Below are 24,872 nucleotides of genomic sequence, written 5' to 3'. Positions count from 1 at the left end.
TTCTGAGATCGGCCGTTCTCCGGGTAGTGGGCCGATCCCCTCGGAGACACCGAGGCGAGGCGAGGGGAAGTGGTTGGGGGTTGCCCCTCCCCCGTTGCTCGTCTCCAACCCTGAGCTCTCGACCATCTTGATTTTGTTGGGTGGCTCGTAGACCTTCGGACTGGACGCAGGGAGAGGGGTACAGCCACGCTCGATTCGGTCAGGAGTACTGTCAGGCGGCCCCTGACTCAAGTCTTAAGTGGGGGGCCGAGGGCGCAGCTGGCCCGCTTCCCGAGGCCTTGGCCCAACGTACACGTGCACTCCTGCCGGCCGGCAAGGGAGCGGGCAGTTTGTGGGAGTGCGGCAGACCTGGTCCTGGGCTTTCCTGAGCCGGCTGTTGGTCAAGTAAAAGTGTGGGACGGCCTTGGCAGCGGCGGTGCGGGCCTCCACTTAGCTTCCTGGAGGCGGGATCTCGCGCCCGGAAGGCGGAGGGGTTGAGGGGATGAGGTGAGACCACTTAACGACCTGAAAAGCCCCGACAGGCGTTCCGCCTGACGGAACGAGGGGGCTCTGCAAAGGTAACAAGGCGTTTTGGGGGACGGAGCCAACGCAAGCTTGAGGTCGAGTTGGGGAGACAGCGTGGGAAGGAACGGGGAGCCGCGTGTTCTAGGGGGTTGAAGGGCTGGGGAGGAACAACATTCTGACCCGGTTGCGAGCTAACACGCCCCTCCCCCGCCCGCCGAAAAGAAAGGAAAAACAAGGTGCGGAAGGCTGTTGGCAAACTGGCGAGTGAGGAGGGCGGGCGAGGAAGGGAGGATTCTGTCCAAGCCAATGGGTGACGCCAGGGCGGGTGACGTCACGGCCAATGGGCAGGCAGCGCGGGACTTTCAAGTCTTGTCTCGCCCAATCGGAGACAGTCGGTGCCTATAAAAAGTGGGGCGGCGGGCGGAGGGGGCGTTAGTGTGGCTGCGGCGGCGCGGTTGAGGTGGTGACTTGGTTGGTATGGCTCGCACGAAGCAGACGGCCCGCAAGTCGACCGGTGGCAAGGCCCCGCGCAAGCAGCTGGCCACCAAGGCGGCCCGCAAGAGCGCGCCGGCCACGGGCGGCGTGAAGAAGCCGCACCGCTACCGGCCGGGCACCGTGGCCCTGCGGGAGATCCGGCGCTACCAGAAGTCCACCGAGCTGCTGATCCGCAAGCTGCCGTTCCAGCGGCTGGTCCGCGAGATCGCGCAGGACTTCAAGACGGACCTGCGCTTCCAGAGCTCGGCGGTCATGGCGCTGCAGGAGGCGAGCGAGGCCTACCTGGTGGGGCTGTTCGAGGACACGAACCTGTGCGCCATCCACGCCAAGCGCGTCACCATCATGCCCAAGGACATCCAGCTGGCGCGCCGCATCCGCGGGGAGCGGGCTTGAGTGAGCGCTCGGTTCGAGGTTCCATCCCACCCAAAGGCTCTTTTCAGAGCCACCCACGACAGCACTCGGAGGAAGCTGTGCCACTTACAGGTGTCCAGGTGTCCGTCCATTCCGGACATGTGGCGTAAAAGCCACGCGCCTGATTCAGGTGCCGTGTTGGCTATTTTCTCTCTTCAGGGCGGGTAGCTCCCCCGCCCCACACCAAACTCCCCTTTTGGGAGATGGCGGTGCGCGCTAGCTTTACTCTGGGACGCGGAGGGAGGGGGATGGCCTTTTAGCAGCTCCACCGTGACCTAGGTTGTAATCTGTCCGAGCAGGAGAAGCGGGGCTTTCAGGCTTGAGAGGAGCCCGAGACGGCCAGGAACCCCTAGGGGAAGCTCGGGACTCGCCTTCCAGAGCGCGCCCCACGCCTTTCTAGGCCACCGGGAGTGGCATTCGCGCCGGAAGTGGCCCCGAGAGGCAGCGCGCTCCGGCTGGGGAGGGAAACCGCCACCTTTGTACGGCCCAACCTCTGCCGGGATTTCTGAGTTTTGAGTGTGCCTAATCCTCCCATTTTTCGCCGGTAGGATAAGTCCTATCTTCTATCTCTAAGACGTAATTGGGGTCGCAGGGACAGGCTGGAACGTGACTGCGGTGAGCTGGGCCGTCGCTGATGCATTCTCCGCATAGACCCATAGAAGTGAGACTCGTGTGTTCTGTGAAGGTCTCTAAAAGCTTGGACTCGCGTCTGGATTTTCTGTTCAGACTCGGAATTGCTTTGTTAAGACACGTGGGAACGCTTCAGGTATCTGAGTGGTTGTGAAAGTTCTTGGGGAGAGTAAAAAGGCAGTCCTCCTTTGGGAGATGAGTTTTCGCACAATCAGGAAATAATGAGGGTGTGGGCCTTAAGAATGGTTCTTGCACCATTTAGGAAGTAGAAGTGTAAGCTCTCGAGTGGGAGAGTCCTGCCGACCCCCCTCCACAGAGCTTTACAGGTCTGAGATGCTACGGGTACAGGTGCAAATGCTCTGCTAGTCTTAGATGACACCTCTTTTTAACCTTAGTTATTTCCTTGCCCCGGAATGGGCCAAGACTTGGGTTTTCGGTTTTGTTGCAGCGCAGTGACAGGTTAAAAATATTCCGGCAGGAATTCACAAGGGAAAGAAGAGGAAAGGAAGGAAACAGTTGTTTTGTAAGTTCCTGTTCCCTCCCTGAAAAGCTGGAGACCAGCGAATTTTCTCAGGGACTGGGTCACACCAATCTCCAGGGCATACCCCCAGGTTCCTATTCAGACCATTATTCCCTGTTTAGGCCCTCATTGCAGGATAAATCCATGGGTCTTGTGACTATTATCTGAGTTAATAAGTCACTTTTAGAGGTGGGGGTGGGAGAGGGCACCACCTTTGCACCCATCATCTTATCCATCATCCCATCCATCTTTCAGGCACATAATAGGGCTTTCTGAGGCTCTCAGGTGTGGCTTGTCCAACATCTCAGGCCCAGGAGTGGCTGAACTGACCCTGGAAGCTGTGATGTCGGTTACAGGTGTCAGTCCTCTACATCCTACACTTGCCCCCAGTATCACACTGCTTCAATCTACCAATCTGAGTGCCTGTAACCTCCAGAAGTCTCCCTGTCTGAACCTCAGAGGGAAATTTAGTGGCATTGTTGATAGTAAGAAATAGAAGAAAATCTTATGTTCCTGTTGCTGGAAAAGCCTCCCCTCCCAGCAATCTTTCAAATCTTTAAGAGACCAGCACAGACAGTACATCAATACAAGACAACAATTTAAAATGTAAGTATTCATATTTAATAATTTCTGTACTTAAATGTCTACTCTTAGGTGAGAGTTAAGAGATAGTTAAGGACAAAGTAAATAAATGTTCTTCCTGTAGCAATTAGCTTCTACACTGCTAGCTGGGTTGCAGGAAAAGTCTACCCTGAACCTGCATTTTTTTTTTTTAAAGAATTTTATTAATTTATTTGACAACACAAGCCAGGGGAAAGGCAGAAGGAGGGAGAAACAGGCTCCCCACTGAGCGGAAAGCCTGTTGCAGGACCCTGGGGTCTTGATCTGAGCCAAAGGCAGGCATTTAACTGACTGAGTTACCCAGGTGCCCCAGAGCCTGGGATTTTCGAGAAGCGAAAACCAGTTTTTGTTCAGATGTAAATTGGCCTTAGGGTAGGGAGTGTATTTGCATGTGTAGATGTAAGCTCTGTGGTATGGCCCTGTGGGCACTACCTTTTCTTCCTTGGAAGAGGACTTGGTCTCCAGGTTCACACCCTTTCCTGGTCATCCTTATCCTTCTCCATATCCCCATCTCAAACTTCTCGTGTTCTCCTCCTCTTCTCTGCCAGGCCCACCGATATTTCTGGTTTCAGCCATGCTGGCCTTGGCTTTTTCTTACTTCCGGCTCAAAAGAGATCATGGATTCCCTGCTTGTCATATCTCTGCTTCCCTCAAGTGCTCCCAAGTTGGTATTTTCTGCCATGTCCCCTGTCTTGAGCTGTACACTAATATTTTTAACTGCCGGGTGGCCAGTTTCTTCTGGATAGGTTAATAAGCCCTTCACACTCATCTTATTTGTAAAAGTACATCATCGTGCTTCCCAAAGCTCTTTTCCCCCTTCCATATTCACCATCTTTTGAAAGATACCTTCATCCCCCAGGCTGTTCGGGGCAGAAGTTCCTTGCTCTTCCCCTTTGTCCAAATTTCAGGAGGCACCAAATGTTATCAAATCTACTTTCTGACTTTCAATTCCAACACGCTTTCTCTATCTATCCAGGTTAACTGAGCCTACCCCCCACCCCCGACTCTGATCTGGAGGATTAAGCTTTCAGGCTAGACTCTGCCCTGCCAGTAAGCTTCCACTCTGTCACTCTCGTGTTTTAATTTTTTCTACCTTCTTCCCATTCCCTTCAGGTTAAAGCCTACCTTCTTTTGTATGGTAGTTCAGAGCAATGGAGGTTAAATGACTAGTTGGGGCTCAGCCATTAGACGAACCCAAACTTGAAGGCCTTGACTTCAGCAGGTAAATCTCGGTTGGCCTTACTTTTCCAGTTTGAAAAATGGGGACATTTGTAAAATGGGAACATCTTACGAATAGTGTTTTTGGAAATATTAAAAGTGACCATTCTTAAGGAACCTAGCACAATGTCTGGTCCAGAATAAACATTCAGTTAATTTGAGCTACTTTATTAACCATTATCAAATTTAAAAGATCCCAGTAAGAATTGATGTACATCTAGTTCCTGCCATTTCTCAGAGCCTTCCCAGCTTTTGGACTCCCTGCCAGGCAAACAAGTAAGTTCTAGCCCCATGGAACATCTGCAATGCCCCAGGATACCATGTCTTCACACATTCCATTTCTTCTATCTAGAATTTCTTCTGTCCTCCCCTTTTTGGTAACCCCAAGAACCCCTGCTCATTCTTCAGGATCCAGCCCTTATGTAGCCCCCCCTTCCCTTTCTCTTCCTCCTCCTCATCTCCTTGCCTCTCCCTCTACCTCTACTTACTCCCCTTCCTTTACCCTCAGCAGTAGGCCAGCAGCATTGCTCAGGGTGAAGATCATCTTGTTTTCCGTCTTGCTCAGGCCTGTGGCATCAGCACCCAGGGTGCATGGCATGCCCCAGGGAGTCAGGAAATGCTTGACGAGGGGCACGCCCTTTGGCTTTTACATAAAAAAGTTGGGAATAAGAGGCCCCAGCTCTTGGGTCCCTGCAGTTAGAGATGAAGAGGAGCTCTGAACTGGACCTTGGCAAAGAACTTCCAAGGTCCTTGGGGGCGTGTCTTGGAACGTGGGAACAAGAAAGTGCCCGAGAGCAGAGTGTCTGGAAAACCTGTTCCTGGTGATAGTAACTGAGAAAAGAGTTCCCTGAGCTCTACCCCCACCAGCACCCCCAATCTGTTCCTGAATGTAGACGATCTGGGGAGAAATGTCTCCCTTTATATCCCCAAAGACCTCAGATTTAGAACTGCTAATTGGATTTTTTGAGGATGTGATGGGGGACCAGGAGCACACAGTAAAGTGTACGTAAGGAGAGGTGGGAAGAGGAGGAAGGATGGCAGAGGAGAGATAAGGGGATAGAAAAGGAGGCCCAGGGTCCTTGCTGCTACAAACTGGGCTTGACGTCTGAGGCCCATTGCAGGTAGGACCAGGGCTCCTGACCCCTAACCAGGGAAAGCCTCCCAAGAGAAAAGACTGGGATCTCCATTTCTTCCTGTGTAAAGCAGGATCATAAATGTACCCAATGCACGAATGTTGTGAGGATGAAGAGAGACCATATAGTCCATACAAAATGCTTGGAACAGAGCCTTACAAGTCCTCATAAATCAGTATTAATAGTATCATTAACATCGAGGGTGTAAATATTAGTGACATTCATAGGAATTGATGTATGTTACAACCCTGTCAAGTCACAATCATGATACACATAAAAACTGACGAATAATTGTAACCACACAACCAGCTTCTAGACTGTGTGGGTACGCAGTGATAATATCTAGGTCCAGGTTCCTAGATGGCTTAGGGCTCATCTTTCACTCACCTGTCATTCAATTCACAATAAGCCTGGGGGTGAGGAAGGGCTTTTTTTTCTTTTTAAGATTTTACTTATTTGTCAGAGAGAGAGCACAAGCAGGGGGAGCAGCAGGCAGAGGGAGAAGCAGGCTCCCCGCTGAGCAGGGAGCCCCGATGCAGGACTTGATCCTAGGATCCAGGCAGATGCTTAACCAGCTGTGCCACCCAGGCATCCCTGGTTCCTGTTTTCTAAATCAATTCTACCACCTGCTAATGGGTTACAACCTGCAACTGAAAAACACTGCAATAAAGAAAATTATGAACAAAGTAAAATCATCACTGAAATGAAAAATTGTTATTATTTTGTTTGGCAGGAATCCTAGCATCTCTTCATGCCTGGAAGCATATGCATGAGTTTGCAACATTTATGGAAATGAGTTCTCCAGGCTGTGTGAGGAGCCCTGCGCTATAACGGAAGGCATTCTGTGCCAGGTGACAGAGAAGGTTCGGATGAGTTCTCCAGAAGCTCAGAGGGAAAGGTGACTTCTAACAGAGGGAATCAGGGAGCTCTTCCTGTAGGAGAACTTGGGCTGAGGCCAGGAGTCTTAATCCAGGCAGAGGAACGAGAAAAAGATGAGGAGAACTGTGAGTGGAGGCCAGACCACAGGGTGACTCAAGGGGGGGAATGGGAAATGACTTTTCAGTCATTTCTGACTCTGAGGCCAGCTTCTTGTGGGTTTTTTTGGGAGTCAGCATGCTGACCTGGGGAGGGGTAAATTTTATTCTGTAAACAGGATAGGGGAAAGGATTACAGAAGAGGAAGCAAAATATTTAACAAATACATAAAGAGAGATGCTCAGAAATATTAGCAATCAGATACACCCGGATGGCTCAGTGAGTTAAGCGTCTGGCTCTTGACTTTGGCTTAGATCATGACTGCAGGATCATGAAACGGAGTCCTGTGTCAGACTCACACTGGGCACAAGCCTGTTTAAGATTCTCCCTCTCCCTCTGCCCCTCCCTACCTCCCAAAACCTGTGCTCACGCATGCTTTTTATCTCTCAAAAAATATATAAATAAATAAGCAAATAAATAAATAAAATAATCAGAGAAAGGCAAATTAAAGCGATAGGAGATGGCACTTTACTCTGGACACTGGGAAATACTGGAAAGCTGAATAATGCCAAGGGTTAGCCGGGATGGAGGGCTTCACTGGTTGGTGTCCTACTGGTGGGGTGTGGACTAGGAAAGCCTTTCTGAAGAGCAGCCTGGTGCTTCTTAGGCCAATTAGGGATACACATGCGAGGAAGCAACAATTCTGTTTTAAGGGCTGTTTTTTTTTAAGTTTTTTTTTTTTTTATTTGTTTGACAGAGAGAGAGATACAGTGAGAAAGAGAGAGCACAAGCAGGGGGAGTGGGAGAGGGAGAAGCAAACTCTCCAGTGAACAGGGAGCCCGATGCGGGGCTGGATCCCAAGACCCTGGGATCATGACCTGCGCTGAAGGCAGACGCTTAATGACTAAGCCACCCAGACACCCCAACAATTCTGTTTTTGAATATTTATTCAAAACTTCACCCACAGGCCTATCAGGGCACATGACATTAGAAACCATGTGGATATTTGTCACTGGGAGAGCAGATGGAGAAAGTATGCTGGATTCACTCCCTGGGGGACTCTGCGGCAGGAAAAGACAGTGGAGTAAATGGACACATAACTAGGACAGATCTTAAAAACATAGTTCTGAGGGAAATAAGATAAGGAATGGAATTCGATGTAAAACAATACTATTTATGTAAATTAAAAGACAGTATATTTTGAAATCATGCATAGAAACAAAAAGATAGTTAAAACACAGCAGAATGGTTTTCTATGTGGAGTGAAGGAAAGTTTGGGAAATGAGGATAAAAGAGAACAAGGAAAGGGAGGGAAGCCAGTTGAGGGTCGTGCCTCAAGTAGGTGGGTCACAGAATCAGAGCTGTGTGTAAAGAAGGCCAATCTGGGGTGAAGGTGCAAAAGGAGTGAGAGATGAGTAGTGCCCAAGGTGGGAGGCCAGGACAGAGGCCACACGGACATCACAGATCAGGGGTGTTGAGGATGAGAACAAGGAAATCAGCCACAGCGATGGAGGGGAGGGAAAGTTTTGGCATTTTTGCATGTGGAAGATTGCCATAGCCTGGAATGGGGAAGGGACAGAAGAGGTTGTTGTGGGCAAAAGTGACCAAAGATTTCTCTAGACCTTCCTGCCTGAGTGACTAGGAGGATGTCACCTTCGCGGGAATAGGCAGCCTGGGAGGGGGCGCCACTGAGGTTTGCACATCAAGTCCCACAGGGTCAGAGCTCTCAGTAGGCAGGAGCAAGTAGCTGTGACCTTCAGGCAGCTGGGAATGTGGATCTGGCCCTAGATCTAGTTACCCCGATGGGTTCTCTCATCTGCCTTTAGGAGCTGGAGAAACACTTGGGTGGTCCTGGGAAGAGCTTGTAAAGACATGGCCCAAAGGAGAGGCCTCTTAAGAACATCTACTCCACTGGTGGGGAATGGAAGCTGGTGCCAAGTTTCCTGGAACCACAGGGAATATTTATATTATTTATTTTATTTATTTGATATTTTTATAAATATATTCATATTTACATAAAATACACAATATATTTATATACTTATATTTATAACATATGTTTATATCTATTTTATGTAAATATAAATATATATTATATAAGTAATATAATATATAAGTAATATTTATAAAATATATAAATAATATAATAAATCTATATATAAATACATAATAAAATATATGAATATATATATAAATAATATATTATAAAATATATTTTATGCATTTATTATATTTATTTATTATGGTATTGTTATTATATTTTCTCATTATATTTAATGAGAAAATTGGACCAGATGGGGTCCTTTCCATCACCAATATTGTATGGTCTTTAACAATTAACTCAAAGAGTGGTATCTAAATTCCACCCAAATGTCGCCACAAATTTGGGGAAACCAGGGATTTCCATGCCTCCTGCCAGCACCATCTCTTTTTCCAGTATCTTTTTCAGTGCTGCTGCTACCATTCTTGTCCAGGGCCCTCTCTGGCTTATAACCGCCTCTTAACTGGTTTCAGTTTCTCATTCTCTGCCCCCTTCAGTCCAGCTTGCACCCAAAAAGGTCACTCTAAACTTGCCCAGAATCAACCCGGATCTCTAGGCTTTATTCTTTTGACTCTAATCGGCTCTGTCTTTTCTCAAGAGTCTCCAAGATTCAGCTTTTTAGGGTGTTGTTAGCTATGATATTGTGATATACAATAAGAAATATATATTTGGTCTTTGTCCCAGTTAATCTCACTCTCTAAAGCGATATAAACTCTGTATAAACTTCTTCTGTCTCGATCTGCCTCATTCTTATTAAAGGATGTAGCTTCTCACTTAAAAGATGCTTCTTGGGTGGCTCAGTGGGTAGCCTCTGCCTTCGGTTCAGGTCATGATCTTGGGATCCTGGGATCAAGCTCCTCATCGGGCTCTCTGTTCAGCAGGGAGCCTGCTTCCCTCTCTCTCTCTGCCTGCTTCTCTGCCTACTTGTGATCTCTCTCTCTGTGTCAAATAAATAAATAATATAATCTTCAAAAAAAAAAAAAGATGCTTCTTATTTACTCAGACTCATGTTAATGGATATTTAGGTACTATCCAGATTTTTGCTACTAAAAACACTGCTACAATTTATTATCCTTGTGCACAGAACTTGGAGTATATTTTTCAGTAATTTTGGTAATTATTGCTAAATGGTCTTCCGAAAATTTCAGGCTCTGGATGTCGGTTAACTTTTAAATCTGGCTGGTTTGTTATCTGGTTCTGAATCTCACAGTCCCTCTCAGGCACCCAGATGAGTAAAAAGTTAGGTGTTTCCTGGTCTTGCAAATTTTCTGAAGACAGCGGTTCCTCTCCAGCTCATCAGGGCCCCTGATCTGGGCTAAACTTTGAGCTTCTGAGTAAGTTTTTTCAGCCAGGTTTTGATTTGGGGTTTCTGTTTCTTTTTAAACAGTCTTTTTTTTTTTTTTTAGATTTTATTTATTTATTTGACAGAGATCACAATTAGGCAGAGGAGGCAGGCAGAGAGAGAGGAGGAAACAGGCTGCCTGCGGAGCAGAGAGCCCGATGTGGGGCTCGATCCTAGGACCCTGGGATCATGACCTGAGCTGAAGGCAGAGGCTTTAACCCACTGAACCACCCAGGTGCCCCTTGGGTTTCTGTTTCTTTGATTGCTCTTTTTCCCTTCCTCTCTTCCTTTACTACTTGGTTTTTGTGTTTAACTCTCTTTGAGGGTTTATCGTTACATTGCCCTAGCATTGCAAAGCTGTAGAAAAGGAAATGAAGGGCTGATGCCCCTCGGGTCATCGGGATGACTTCCTGGGTCCTTGCTCAGCCCATTCCAGCCTGGTCCATGGCTCTGTAGACTCACAAATTTCATTTTGCTGGTAGGCTGGGCGTAGGGGTCTCTGAGGACCTAGATCCCACTGACCAGACTCTGAAGGGACAAATGCATAAACCCTATTAATACCTGTTGTCATTAATAGGCAGTAGCATGTATTGAGTGCCAGACATAGGGCTAACTGCTTTGTAAACATTAATACATGTTATCCACGTAAAACCCTGACACGGTAAATATTCTTTCCCTCCCAATACTACTAATAAATAATATGCAGTTCAGAGATTAAGGAATTTCCCCAAGGTTTTACTGTTAGTAAATGGTGAAGTTAAGACCCTAACCCAAACAGTCTGGTTCTAGAAATTGAGCCCTTAATTTCCGATGCGAAGTGGAACTGAAGTGGAATCAGTTCCATTTGCTAGCTTCCTGCTGGCTAACCTGTACAGGAAGCCAAACTTCAGTCAGAAAGTTGGGGAGGAGCATGGAGGCAGGTGACCTCAGGCCCTGCCATTATTGAGTCGGAATGCTGTTTCACTCTAAAGGCGGCTCATTGCAGGAACTGGATATGCTCCCTAGAGCCAGGATCCCATCTGCCCTGGAGGGTATCTGGATGGTCACAATGCCATGGTTGTGTCTTTACCCACCCACCCCTTGTTTCCAGCCCTCTTCTATAATGTAGTTGTTGTGGTAAGAAATTATTTCACTGTAATCATGGCTTCCCACTCTGTTACCAGACAAGGAATCCCAGAATTCACGGAACACGAAGGTTCACAGGCCATATGAAGACAGATATACCAAATCACACAGTTAATTACAACCAGTTAACACATACACCAAGTAGGAAGGGGAAGGTGATGGGGGAAATCAGCACACTTAGAAGAGATTATAGTGATGGCAGAAGCACCACACAATGTCCAACCTTGACTTACATGATCTGTCCCAGCTTGATCAGCCTTCCCAACTCATGCTGCAGTTAAGAGGATTACAGCTGAGCAGGGGCGTGGAGGCTCAGCAGATGGAAGGTGTCTGAAGCTAACTTATGCTCACTCCATCACAATAACCTGCTGAATAGCTATGGATTTCCCTGTGTGTGGCAGGCAGAGGACATACTGGGCCACAGCTGGTCTCACCAGTGGATGGCTGATTTAAGGCTTGAACACTGGGTACCTCATGTACCTCATGAATATTCAGCATGGTTCTTGTCCCTTCAAACCCCACCCCCATATCTCTGTTTACCACACATACTCTACTTATATTATTTGTGTTAACATGTCTCAGAAGCTATGCTTACTTATTATCTACAATTAGTTTCTTCCCTCTTATTTTTCTTTCTATAGTAGAATTAACTTTTTTTTTTTTGAGAGGGAGAGGTTTAGCAAAAGGGGAGAGACAGAGTCTTAAGCAGACTGCATGCCCAGTGCAGAGCCCGAAGCGGGGCTTAATCTCACAACCCTGAGATCACGACCTGAGCCAAAACCTAGAGTCAGACACTCTACCACCTCAGCCACCCATGTGCCCCAGGAAGTGAACATTCTTAAATAATGCATTTAACACATTTTAACAGTCAACTCAGCTGGGGAATCTATTTGATTCTTTAAGATGACTTTACATTTTTCTGATTTAATCCTGAAAAATACGGCCCTGCCAACCTGTTTAGACCTCATTTTTACTGTCACCATCCTCTCAAAATTTCGGCTATACTGTCTCCCCACCACACTCATTATAGAGCATGTAAGAACTAGATTGGGTGAAATAGGCAATAAATACACCAACTTTAGTTTCTTTTTATATTACTTCAGGGCTTTAATCTTTCATATAGATCTCCTTTGATCCTTAAAACATTCCTGTGAAAAAGACAGGAATTCTCGGTAACACTGAAGATGAGAAAACTGAACTTTGGCAAAGCTAAGATTTGTCATGGTTCATACAGCCCAGACTCCCTATCTATCTATCTATCTATCTATCTATTATCTATCTTGTGATTGTTTGGGGGGAAAATTATACATGCTTATTTTAAGAAATTCAAACGATTCAGAAATGTTCAATAAATGTAACAAAAACCAACACCAAGAAATCATTCTACAATTTTTTTTTAAGATTTATTTATTTATTTGACAGACAGAGATTACATGTAGGCAGAGAGGCAGGCAGAGAGAGAGGAAGGGAAGCAGGCTCCCTGCTGAACAGAGAGCCTGATGTGGGGCTCCATCCCAGGACCCTGGGATCATGACCTGAGCGAAGGCAGAGGCTCCAACCCACTGAGCCACACAGGTGCTCCCATTCTACAATTTTTATAAACCTTCCTGGTAATTCTCCATACAGCCATAATTATTTGTATTTCATATATATATATATATATATATATATATGTATATGTATATGTTTGTATATATACTTTAAAACTTTCTGTGTAAATGATAGCTCAGGTCTTTTGGCTCAAGTAGAGAAGTAACATGTTAGAAGTAACATAGCTAGAATAGGAAGCACAGAGTGAAAGGTTTCCAAGGAAGAAAATAAGAATGTAGTGAAGGGGGGTTCCTGGGTGGCTCAGTGGGTTAAAGCCTCTGCCTTCGGCTGAGGTCATAATCCCAGGGTCCTAGGGTCGAGCCCCACATCCGGCTCTCTGCTCAGCAGGAAGCCTTCCTCCACTCTCTTTCTCTGCCTGCCTCTCTGCCTACTTGTGATCTCTGTCAAATAAATAAATAAATTCTTTAAAAAAAAAAAAAAAAAAAAAAGAGAATGTAGTGAAGGATGACTCAGCAGCGGCTGGCCTGGGTTTCTGGGAGGATAATGCAGCTATTCTGACAAGTAGGGAGCCTTGAAAGGGAAGGTAAGACTTCAGACTGGTCCACTGTGAGGTTTGACTGGCCAGTGGGGCACTTAAGTGCCTCTACTTCCATGTGGAGGTAGACTAGCAGACTGGATTCTATAATCATGGATATATATATATTCTAGCGGAAGTCCTGAAATCACCGAGGGAGGAAATCACAGGTGGCAGCCACGGCTGGTTTGCAGAGAGCATCTGAGTGATTCAGGGGTGAAAATGAGAAATAAATTATCTTGTCGGAGATTAAAGAGATTAAGGAGCTATATTCCTGTTACAGGTGGTTAAGAGCAATAACAAAAAGCCACATATTAACGTAAAAAGATGCAGAACGTGTATTCTGTAATTTGGCAATACTCAGAGGCTGGGTAGAGCTAACAGAAGATTCAGTTATGCCATATAATAGTATTTAGTGAAGGAGAGAAGATGAGAACAAGGATCACTGTTAAAATCGCTGTAAAGAAGATGCCTAATTAATAAGAAAGGACAATAGCTTGGAGAAACTTGAGAAGAAAAAACATATACACTGATTACAAAATTCAATAGTATTAAAACACAAGCCATTATTGTTTAGGAAAACAAGCTGGCTACACTTTTCATTCATACATCTTTTATGTTTGCCCCAAATACTTTGAGGAAACCAACTGTTTTACCAATATTTTGTGCTAGAGAAAATTTACTAGGATCATTTCCCCAGTGTTTTTGTGTGTGTGTGTTTATTCCCTTCAAAAAAAGCAAAATTTAACATTTTGGTAAACAAATTACGGCAATATATACTCAGATGTAAATACTTTAGTTTCATTTAGAGAAAAACTGCTATGTAGACCAGAGGTTCTTAAACTGGGTATAATCACCTGGAAGGTTTGTTAATACACAGATTGCTAGGTCTTACTCCTTTGAATTTCAGTAAGTCTGGGTGGTTCCAAGATTTTGCATTTCTAACGAGTTCCCAAGTGATCTGAAGTTCCTAGATGAGAGACTACGTTTGAGAACGGCCAGTTTAGACAAAGGACATGATCCCCACCCCCTTACGTTATTCTCTGAGTTCTCTTCAAACTTCTGGTATCTCCTCCTCCAGAGTACCTCAGTGAGGATCAGATATAGTCAATCCTCATTGCCCTTAAAATTAAAAAAAAAACAAAAACACAATGAAACTTGCCATAAGCCCCACTTCCACAGCCAGTATTTCCTATTTCCCAGCAACCGGGACTTCTGCAGGGTTAGGACTCCTACGGTAATTATTGTCTACATTTCTCATCCTACTGGACCTGTGCAACGTGTGCCATTCTGCCATTTATGTAAATATATATGTATTTTATGTATTTTTCCTCCAACAGGGCAAATCTCTCATCCCTTGGCTTTCTGGCATCTCTATTGCTAAGCCAGGTTTTACACCTAGTTCACCTTCAAGTGTTTGATCTAATGAGAGCAGGCAAGTGTGGAGACCAAAGTAAGAGCGAGCCTATCCGTGGGGAACTGACCTAGTATTTTTTGTCTCAACTACATACATAGACAAATTCATCTGTAAAATTATAAGCCAGAAATGCTGAAAAAAAATTTCTGCTTGCAAATGTAGTAACACAAAACTATGATTAGGTTTAAGGATAAGCAATGTGGACCCACCACTCAATCCAAATCAGAACAATTAGAAGTGGTAGTGCTGGGACACCTGGGCAGCTCAGCTGGCTAAGCGGCTGCCTTCGGCTTAGGTCCTAGGATCGAGTTTGTCGTTGGGCTCCTTGCTCAGTGAGGAGCCTGCTTTTCTCTCTCCCTCTGCCTGCCACTCTGCCTGCCTGTGCTCTCTCTGTCAAATAAATAAATACAATCTTTAAAAAACAAAAAAAAGTGGTAGTGCAGAGAATGCCTTACTGTGATCTAGTCTAGATCAATTGGTCTAGAACAATTTGCTTTACTTTTGTCAAAAATTGTGCTTTCTGTATTGATGGGTATATATTCCTAGTTCTCTACAACAGGCCCTAACAAAAAGTCAAATACCTGAATTAACTGTTTCCTCCAGACTTGCTACCTTAAGACTATATGGTTTGCTTGGCGTGCTCTCTCTCTCTCTCTCTCTCTATATATATATATATATATTAACTTATTTCTCAGAGCACAAGCAGGAGAATCAGCAGACAGAGGGAAAAGCAGGCTTCCTGCTGAGCAAGGAGCTGGATTCGGGACTCAATCCCAGAACCCTGGGATCATGACCTGAGCTGAAGGTAGACACCTAACCGACTTAGGGAGCCACCCAGGTGTCCAAGTTGGCTCAGCTTTTTGAGCAGGTTTTAAGCTGCATCTGTATCTTTGCAATGTCTTCACTGAAATCATCTTCTAGGCCTTTGACTTAAGTTCTTCCTTAGATATAGCATCAAAAAAGAAAAAGAAAAAAAGGTACTCAGCAGACAATATGCCAAACTTGTTCTAAAACTGCACTAATGAGCTCATCTGTTCTAATAACCTAGATTTATCCTGAATGTTGGCTGGTTGATGACTGGACTTCAGTGCTCTTGCACCTTTTGGGTAAGAATACAGATCACAAAGCAAGGCCCGCTATGAAGAGGGCCCTTAAGTCATCTAGTCCCCACCCTCTTGCTGTAGAGCTGGGAAGTGAAACCAAAAACAAATTGGGGCTTAAATCCACCGAACAGCCTAGCCGGCATCTGGGTTGCAAGCCTCCCCAGTTTGCCCAAGCAGATGCAGCGTGCTAGAGAACTCGACCTTCACGGAACTCTTATTTTTCACAGACCAGCAATCACAAATGACAGCGTACCGAGAAACAAACGGAAAGGCTGCTTAAATCTGGAACCTAATCTTTAACAGGAGGCGAGCAAATGAAAAGCATTTTTAGTGAACGACTTGGATTTAGGGTGGTTAGCGCTGCAGGAACCATTACTTCCCACTAAGCTTGCCGACTCTAGACCAACTCCCAAAGCAAAGTTCCCCAAGATCTACCCTAAGCGTCCAGCTCTTCTGAAAACTAGATGGTTGGCCCTAAAAAGGGCCGTTGGCATGGATCCACGCAGAAGGGGAAGTTCAAGCCGCTTAGCCCCCCAAAGCCGTACAGGGTGCGCCCCTGTCGCTTGAGAGCACACACCACGTCCATGGCAGTGACCGTCTTGCGCTTGGCGTGCTCGGTATAGGTGACTGCGTCCCAGATGACGTTCTCCAAGAACACCTTCAGCACACCCCGAGTCTCCTCGTAGATGAGGCCGGAGATCCGCTTGACGCCTCCACGCCGGGCAAGGCGCCGAATCGCCGGTTTGGTAATACCCTGGATGTTGTCCCTCAACACCTTGCGGTGGCGCTTGGCACCGCCTTTGCCCAGGCCCTTACCGCCCTTTCCTCTTCCTGACACAGCGACTGCAGCTCGCAAACACGACTTTTGGAAAGGTGAGGGTACCGGTCCCCTTAATATACAAGACTGCCGGACCAGATTGATAACAGAAGGCGCGTGGAGGGGAAGCCCGCCCCAAATTGTCCCCGCCTGCTCGGCTTCGCGTCCTTTCTTCTCTGCGATGTTCCCAGTCCCGCTTCCTCGCTCTCCACGGCTCCCTCTGGCGGGCTCTTGAAACAAGCACCTACCGGCCCTCGTCCCGGGAGAACACAGATCCCAACGCCAGGCTTCCGGCTACCGCAACTGTCTTTCACCTTCGTCTCTCTCCATTTCCCTCGGGCATAAAATGTAGGCTAAGAAAGGTCTTTCTGGTGGGAGAAGACGAAAGGAAGGGCAAACGGAGTGGAGAGACGGGGAGGAGTAGACAGCGCCGGCGCCGGGTCTCATCCCGAGTAAAGGGCCGCGGGGTTCCGAAGCATGGTTGCAGAGAAAAGCCACAAAAGCAGGTCCGACGCTTTGGCCGACCTAGAAGGTCATCGCCAGTGGCGCCGCACCTGTGTGTGTGCGGAGCGTGGGCAGAAAGCGCCGTAATTTCGTAGTCTAGTGTGTTTTGTTGATGGTGGGGGCATGGAATTTCACGTCCCCCGGGAGAAATCAGATCCTAGGCAAGTTGGTTTTACTATATTTGCAAGCCTTCTCGTGGAGGTCAGTGAATCCAACCCACTGTCATCCAAAGCTCAGCCGAAAGAAGCAATATATACAGAAAGAAGACAGGATGTTCTGTGTCCCCGTTTCTACAGATCCTCTAAAGTCGACCCTTGCTTGCAGCCAGAAATCGGTGGCAGAATTGTGTCCCCATGGATGCCCCACGTGGAGCTAGCAAAGTTTGCTGAATTGGGTGTCTCAAGGGGAAATCTCCTTTTTGAAGATCATTGCCAGAAACTGCCCTATGAAGTTGGTTGAGGTCCTTTAGTGATAGCATGTTTGTTACTTTACCAGGGCCTTCTGTAAGGAGAATCCACCAGAAGATGGTTTCTGAATCAGAAAGAATTACCCCTTTTTTTCTGAGGGATGTGTATTATCTTAAATCTTACATGCCTTTTTTCCTCTCCTGGCTCTATCTTTTATATGCCAGTGAGTCCCAGTAATATATCTTTATCCAGACTTCTAGGCTCCAGGCATAGAGATCCTCCTGGTTGTTCTTCAGTCGCTTTAAACTAAAAAATCTCAAAATGCTTAAACTTCAAAGCTCCAAGGTGTGTCTCTAATGGGGGCTGGGGGAATCCATTCTCTTCCTTCTTCCCCAGCCATAAACCTTGTTCTCTGCTCATTGAATGGTGCCACCATCATCACTTGCCTAAATCAATACCCTGGGATTCACAATAGGTGTTGGTTACAAAAATTAAATGAAAGGAATGTTGATAAAGAAGGTACCTTTAAAAAATAGCCTTTTTCTTCCTTCCTTCTCTCCTACCTCTCTCTCCCCTTCCTTCCTCCTTTTCCCCCTTTCCCTCCCTTCTTCCCGCCTCACTTCCTTCCCTTCCTTCCCTTCCTCCCTCCCTCTCTCCTTCCTTCCTTCCCTTCTTTTTCTTCTTTCTTTTTTCCAGACAGGCTGTATATTCATTGAATTGTGAACATTCTGTCCTAATTTTCCCCATAAACCAGAGATAGTGTTCTACTAACATCTGTGGCCTGAACTTAAGAACAACAACAAAAGACCCCAAGTAATTTACCTTTCTCATGGAAAATTTTCTGAGCGGCTTTTAGGTGAAAAGGGGTAGGTCAGAGAGCCCCTCCTTTATCTGTTGTTTCCCTAGTAACTTCAGCTCAAAATAATTAATCCACCAGAGTGGCATATTTGGGGATGGTACCTTCTGAACCCTGCCAACTAAAATCTGCTGTAGAGACAGGAAAATCTTACCTTTACCTGCTTAGGTTTTTTCTATTGGGCCTGATCATTAAATTGTCACAAGACGGATTAACGGGAGAAAAGCATAGAAATCTATTTACTGAGTTTTCTTTGACACTGGAGCCCTCATAAGTAAATGAAGACCCAGAGAAGCAGTTAGAGTTGACTGCTTATAGACTGAATCGGACAGAAGAGTGAATCATGAAAATGTCACAAGATAGAAGGGTTTTGGCTAGGGCAGTTCATGGTGGAAAAATCGCTAGGAAGATAAGGGGGTCAGTTTAACAAAGGTTTCTTTGTGCAGACTTCTCTTGGCACCAACTCCCCATCCTCGGTGAAAAGAATGCTGTCTTCCTACTTGTATAGGGAAGACATCTTCCATGTGGGTGTTTCATCTCCTGTTTTTAGGAAAGAAACAGAGGTCAGAGCATACTTCTTGCACCTGCTGTTTTTCATGTACCTTTAGCTCAAAATAATTCATGTGCCAAATGGCATAATTTAGGGGTGGTATATTCTGTCACTGATGGGGTTTGTGACATGCATATTAAATATTTAAAGGGGAAGAAATCTTGAGAAAGGGATATAAGCAGGAAGGTCATTGTCAACTTCCCCCCAAAGCCTTCTCCCTTGAAACAGGTCATAAAAGCTTCTTGTGGCTTCTCTGTAGGAGTAGAGGGACAGATGAGGAAAGGAGCATCTTTGGTTCTAAAGACAAAGGGACCCACAGAAGAAATCTAACAAACAGGATTCGTTACCTTCTCTGGCTTATTAGATTTACTTCATACTCTGTACCCTACCGCATTTCTTTGGAGTGCCTACACTTCACCACAGAGAGCACAAAAGTACTCCGGTCAAACTGTTTCTTTGGATCTTCATTTCTTTAGGAAGGTTCCCACATCACATAAAACTTGTATTAAATACCTGTGTGTTCTCTTCCGCTGTTGGTTCTGTCTTTGTTGGTTTAATTTTCAGTCCCCAGCTGGGTACCCGAAGAGACTGAGGAAAACTTTCCTTCCCTACGCCCCCCCTCACTGCACAGGACAAGGACTGATGTTAAAGTAAAAGGGGGAAGTTTTCATCCAATGAGCAAGGTGTTGAGGGTATGACTTTATCTCAGAATGGAGTTAAGGAAAGAAGGCCAAAAGCCCCTGGCTTTTGAGTTTGGTCCAGGGTTAAGGGCTACCTAAGATTAAAGGAAGTCTTGTCATTCATGTGTGGAATTTAAGAAACAAAACAAATGAACAAAGGAAAAAGAGAGCGAGACAAACCAAAAATAGACCCTTAAGAGAAGAAACTGATGTATACCAGAAAGTGGGGGTGGGGGCAGTTAAATAAGTGATTTAAAAATTAAAATTAAAAATAAAAAGATGAAAGCCAATCAGGCATATGGCTGGCCCAAACCACAAACCAAAGATTCAGTCTCATCTTGAGGGTGCTTGAAGCCCTGGGGTGTCTGCAATCAAAGACTGAACACAAATTCAATCAAAGACTGAACACAAATAATTTAGTCCATTATTTTTATATTAAGAACAAACATACAACACATTATCCTTTTCTTTTACCTGTTAATTTCCTGGGGCAAATGTTAAATTTCATTCATATGCTCTTCCCCCCCATTCAGCACTAAATAATGAAACTTCAGGGCTCAATCTGGAAACTGCAGATTCTTATTATTCCTGGCAAAAGAAATTTCAGAGATATTAGTAGGAGAAAAATACTCCCTTTTCCCCACAGCAGCAGCAAATCAGAGGTTCTTCTGCATTGTCAAATTTACTTTTTTTTTTTTTTTTTAAGATTTTATTTATCAGAGAGAGAGAGAGAGCGTGCACAAGCAGGCAGAGGCGCAGAGAGAAGCGGGCTCCAGGCTGAGCAAGGAGCCTGATGGGGACTCACCCCAGGACTCTGGAATCCTGACCCTAGCCAAAGGCAGCGGCCCAATTGACTGAGCCACCCAGGCATCCCAAATTTTCTTCTGATAGAGTACTGTATTGAGAACACTCACAGGAATCATTCCCTTGTCCAATGTGGAGACCAGGGGAAATCAAACAATTATGGATCTGAATTCTGTTGTTAAAGGTGACTTCTAAGTGTTGGGGAGCAAGAATTTCCTGTCTCCTTCAAGGTCCTTCTACCTAGACTAAGAATCAAACTGACATGAGACAGATTAACAGAAAATCACATTTAATTCTGTGTGTACAAGGAATCTACACAGACATGGAAATTCCAAAGGCAGGTAAGATGAACTAAGGAGAAGGAGTAGGGGTCTGGGACTTCAAAAGGAAGGAATGTGATTCACAGGAAGATGAAAAAGAGTCCATGTTTGCTAAACACATGTTTGCTGGGCCCCTCAGAAACAATGGGACACAGAGGACTTTGATCAAACAGGCCTTGCTAGGTTCCTCCCTGTTGACCAGACCTAGCTCATGGTGTAAGGTAGTTATCCACCATGATAGCTCTCTTTCTGGAGCAGGTCCTCTATCTCAGTTCTTTTTAGGTAGATGTAGGAGAGGTAAAAAGCTTTTCTTCAATCTACTAGGTTTTGATTGCTTTTTTATTTTATATATATATAATATATATATATATATACATATTTTAATGGATTTTATTTACCTATTTGTCAGAGAGAGAGCAAGAGAGCCAGCACAAGCAGGGAGAACAGCAGGCAGAGGCAGAAGCAGGCTCTCTGCTGAGCAAGGAGCCCAATGTGGGACTAGATTCCAGGACCCTGGGATCACGACCTGAGCCAAAGGCAGATGTTTAAGTGACTGAGCCACCCGGGTGCCCCTTTTGATTGCTTTTTAAACTTGAAATAATCCTCATGCTTGACCTTTACATCTGTAAATAACAACTTGTTCTACTCTGAAGATAGAAGAAGACTCTTAGAATTTTCTTATTCTCTATTTTATAGAGGTAAAATACATCCCATGACTGCGGGATTTTGTATAAATGTACATTGTAGGGGAGCAAAACTTTGCTTCCCCAGAAAGTGTTTCTTTGGCACATAGATTATTTTAGGCTGATTATTTTTAGGAAACAGAAGACTAAAAAAATTTTTCTTTTTACCTTCCTCTTAACAGCTTAAAAGAACTCAGATAGAGGAGCTGCTCTAGGAAGGGAACTATGTATGACCCTAGAAAATTACTGTACAGTATGCCCTAGGTGTGGTAGACAGGGAGGAACCCAGCAAAGTCTGTTTACTGAAATTCTTTTCTATACCTCATTGTTTCCCAATGGCCCAGCAAACATTTGTTCACCAAACATTAACTCATGTTATCGTCTTGTAATGGTCTTTCTTCCCTTTGCAGTCCCAGACCTTGACTGATCCCTTTCTTAGCCATGGATAGCATATAAACCTCAATTGCCTGACTGCCTTGGGTCTCATATTCTTTTATGATTTTCTTATATTCCTATATGATTTTCTCCTGTTAATTGGTCTCATGTCAATTTAATTCTTAGGCCAGCCCAGAAAAAAAAAAAAAAATTGAGGGGTAGAGCAAAGTTTTCACTCCCCAACAACAGCTAAACAATCTTTTTCATATCTAAATGAATCCCATGGCCAAGAATGCCTATATTAAAAAAGAACACCTCAAAGAAATGTGAGGCCATTGTGGGCTGCTTTAGGCTGCCATCCAGATCCCCAGATGGCAATAGTTCAGTGGGGAAAAAACACTGAGGAGTTTGATTGCATGATGTGAATATTCTTCAGTGCTTTAAAATGTGCGTCAAGCCTGATGAAACTGGAAATCCATTATAAGTTCATTCTTTTGTTTTATGGTATCATGCAGGCCTTGTTACTTGCCTGGGACAAGCCATAACTTCTGTGGGACTCTGTCTTTTTATCTGTGGAATGGGGAAAATAGCATCTATTTCACAGAGTTGGGATTAAACAAGACAGTGTATGTAGAAGAACTTTTAAATACTGAGTCATGCTCTCTATATGTTCGTCATTATTACAAAACAACCACAGGAAGGGGTGACAGCTGTTCACATTAGTTACACTTTTGCAGGACATCTAAGGTCTCCCTAGAGCAGGAGACTGTGCTGCTCATGGGGACACTTGAAGATATGAAAAGAAGTTTCTAGGTTGTTTAGTGTTCAGGAAATCCCCTCAAAATAACTTTTATTCTGCCTTCAGCAGGAAGATGATCATTGTTATTGATACCATAAAGTAAGTTTTAAGCTTGTTGGGCCTGACTGTGTTCACAGGTTTGAGGTTTGTTTGTTTGTTTTTTATATAAGGTTTGGATGCAATGCTCTTTCCATAGAATGAGCATATGATTCACACTTTTTAAGCATTGGTAACCTTACATGACTTGTTTTATGACATGTAATTTTCTGAGCAATACTTCAAAGCATATGAAATAACTAAAAAGCAGAGAATCTTCAATTTTCTTATAGAGAATAGAAAAAATGAAACTTTTAGATGGAACTACTTTATTGAAGAAAATATGTTAGCAACTCAGTGATCAACGAATAATTTATTTGCTTTGAAATTTTATTATAGCTTTTAATCTGATAAGCAAGTTGACTCTTTACAAACTATTCACTATTCACAATTTCTCCTTGTAAAGGAGAAATTAACGTTTCCGGTCCTATATTCCTTGACTTAGAAGCATCTCGTCTACAGGACCTGGATGGCCATTGATAGATTGAGGGGAGGGAACCGTACTCCAACGTGAAAAACCCAAGGAAAGGCGGAATGCTCTACCCTGCAGGTTACGGCTGATTAGCACAAGATTTCGTAGTTCCGAAGTTGGGTAAACATAAATTCAATTTTTTGTTCCTTCAATTACATACTGTTTTGTTGAATCACCGTCGTACTGTAATGCAACTAACGCGCTTAGCACAGAGTCAGGCGGTAAATAAATGTTAGCTATGGGATTGGAGTTACAATAACTCTTAACTGGAAGGAAATGGAAGCCGAAACCTAGTTCATGGAAAGGCGTGTTTTTTATTTCGAAGGCACCTGTTAAAAAATAAATCCCAGGCTAGCAAAAACACTTTAAAAATTGCTCTTTCAAAAATGACACCAATTTAAAGGAAAGATCTACATTTTTTTACGTTTTACGTTTTTACGTTCGTGATCGGAGAGATTACAGAAAAGTACGGAAAGGTGAATAAAGAGGGACAGATTAGCATAACAATCTACCCCAGAAAAGAGGATTGAATTTTAGCCAATGACATCACACTCTGGAGGTTCCTAACCCTTCTGGCCCAATCAAGACAAGGATACGTCTATAAATAAGACTGCCTGGCACTTGTCGGTGAAAAACAGTAAAACATCATGGCTCGCACGAAGCAGACCGCCCGCAAGTCGACCGGCGGCAAGGCCCCGCGCAAGCAGCTGGCCACCAAGGCGGCCCGCAAGAGCGCGCCGGCCACGGGCGGCGTGAAGAAGCCGCACCGCTACCGGCCGGGCACCGTGGCCTTGCGGGAGATCCGGCGCTACCAGAAGTCCACCGAACTGCTGATCCGCAAGCTACCGTTCCAGCGGCTGGTGCGCGAGATCGCGCAGGACTTCAAGACGGACCTGCGCTTCCAGAGCTCGGCGGTCATGGCGCTGCAGGAGGCGAGCGAGGCCTACCTGGTGGGGCTGTTCGAGGACACGAACCTGTGCGCCATCCACGCCAAGCGCGTCACCATCATGCCCAAGGACATCCAGCTGGCGCGCCGCATCCGCGGGGAGCGGGCTTGAGTGAGCGCTCGGCTTGAGGTTCCATCCTATTCAAAGGCTCTTTTCAGAGCCACCCAAGTTTTCATGAAGAGCAGCTGTGCAGTTTTTCGCCTGTGGCGGCCTTGGTATAGCGCACTGGTGCACTGGATAGAGACCTCAGGGGCAACTCGCACGTGTCGGGTAGTGAGATCATAGAATCAGTGCCTTAGTCGGCTGGCGCGCTAGAGGGCACAGCTGAAAAGATTTACAGATCATTTTTGCCAATCCTGCTTTTTAGGTGCGGAGTTACTTAAAAGTCGAGCGTCAGATACAGAAATTAAGTGGGAAGGCGGTCATGTGGGTTTGTGATAACGGCTGGAATGGGAATCTGAGTTTATCAGCCAGATTTTACAGTTGGGAGAACTCAACCAGATGTAAATGCCTGTTTAAATACTGAAGCCTTAACCTGGTATATGTTTTAAGAATTGTAAAGGCGGTGACCTAATATGTTCCTCATTGCATAATCTAAGCGGCGCAAACAGGAATTTGAGGGAAACACCGGAATTTTTTTTTTTTTTTGAGATGTGGGCTTAGGTATTCTAAAACCCAAAAAGCAAAACAAACTTCCACAAAGCATAGAGAAGTAAAACGGTGCAAAAATAGAAGAAAGTTGTCTTCAGCTGTTCTTCAGATCTCTTTCGTACGCAGGCATAGGACTGAAAAGTGAAAACCATCCTCTAAAGCCCCCAAACAGGTGAAACTATTGGGTAGCCTGAAATGGAACATTTTGATTGGCTAAGAACACATTTACTCTGCTAGCCACTAAGGAAGTAT

General features: G+C 45.1%; 1 protein-coding gene across 1 annotated transcript; it reads left to right on the top strand.

The window, feature by feature from the left end:
- The first annotated feature begins 86 nt into the window (after positions 1-86).
- LOC116567321 lies at positions 87-24,171 on the top strand. Its single transcript, XM_032302301.1, has 5 exons — positions 87-1,386; positions 1,959-2,025; positions 16,283-16,405; positions 16,500-16,532; positions 23,662-24,171. The coding sequence occupies exons 1-5, from the start codon at positions 982-984 to the stop codon at positions 24,078-24,080; spliced, it is 1,047 nt and encodes a 348-aa protein (XP_032158192.1). The 5' UTR covers positions 87-981; the 3' UTR covers positions 24,081-24,171.
- The last annotated feature ends 701 nt before the right edge of the window (positions 24,172-24,872 follow it).

The sequence above is a fragment of the Mustela erminea genome, chromosome 10, assembly GCF_009829155.1.
Source record: "Mustela erminea isolate mMusErm1 chromosome 10, mMusErm1.Pri, whole genome shotgun sequence".
Lineage (NCBI taxonomy): Eukaryota > Metazoa > Chordata > Mammalia > Carnivora > Mustelidae > Mustela > Mustela erminea.
Note: the sequence above shows the minus strand (reverse complement) of the source record. Positions and strands in the feature narration are given on the sequence as shown.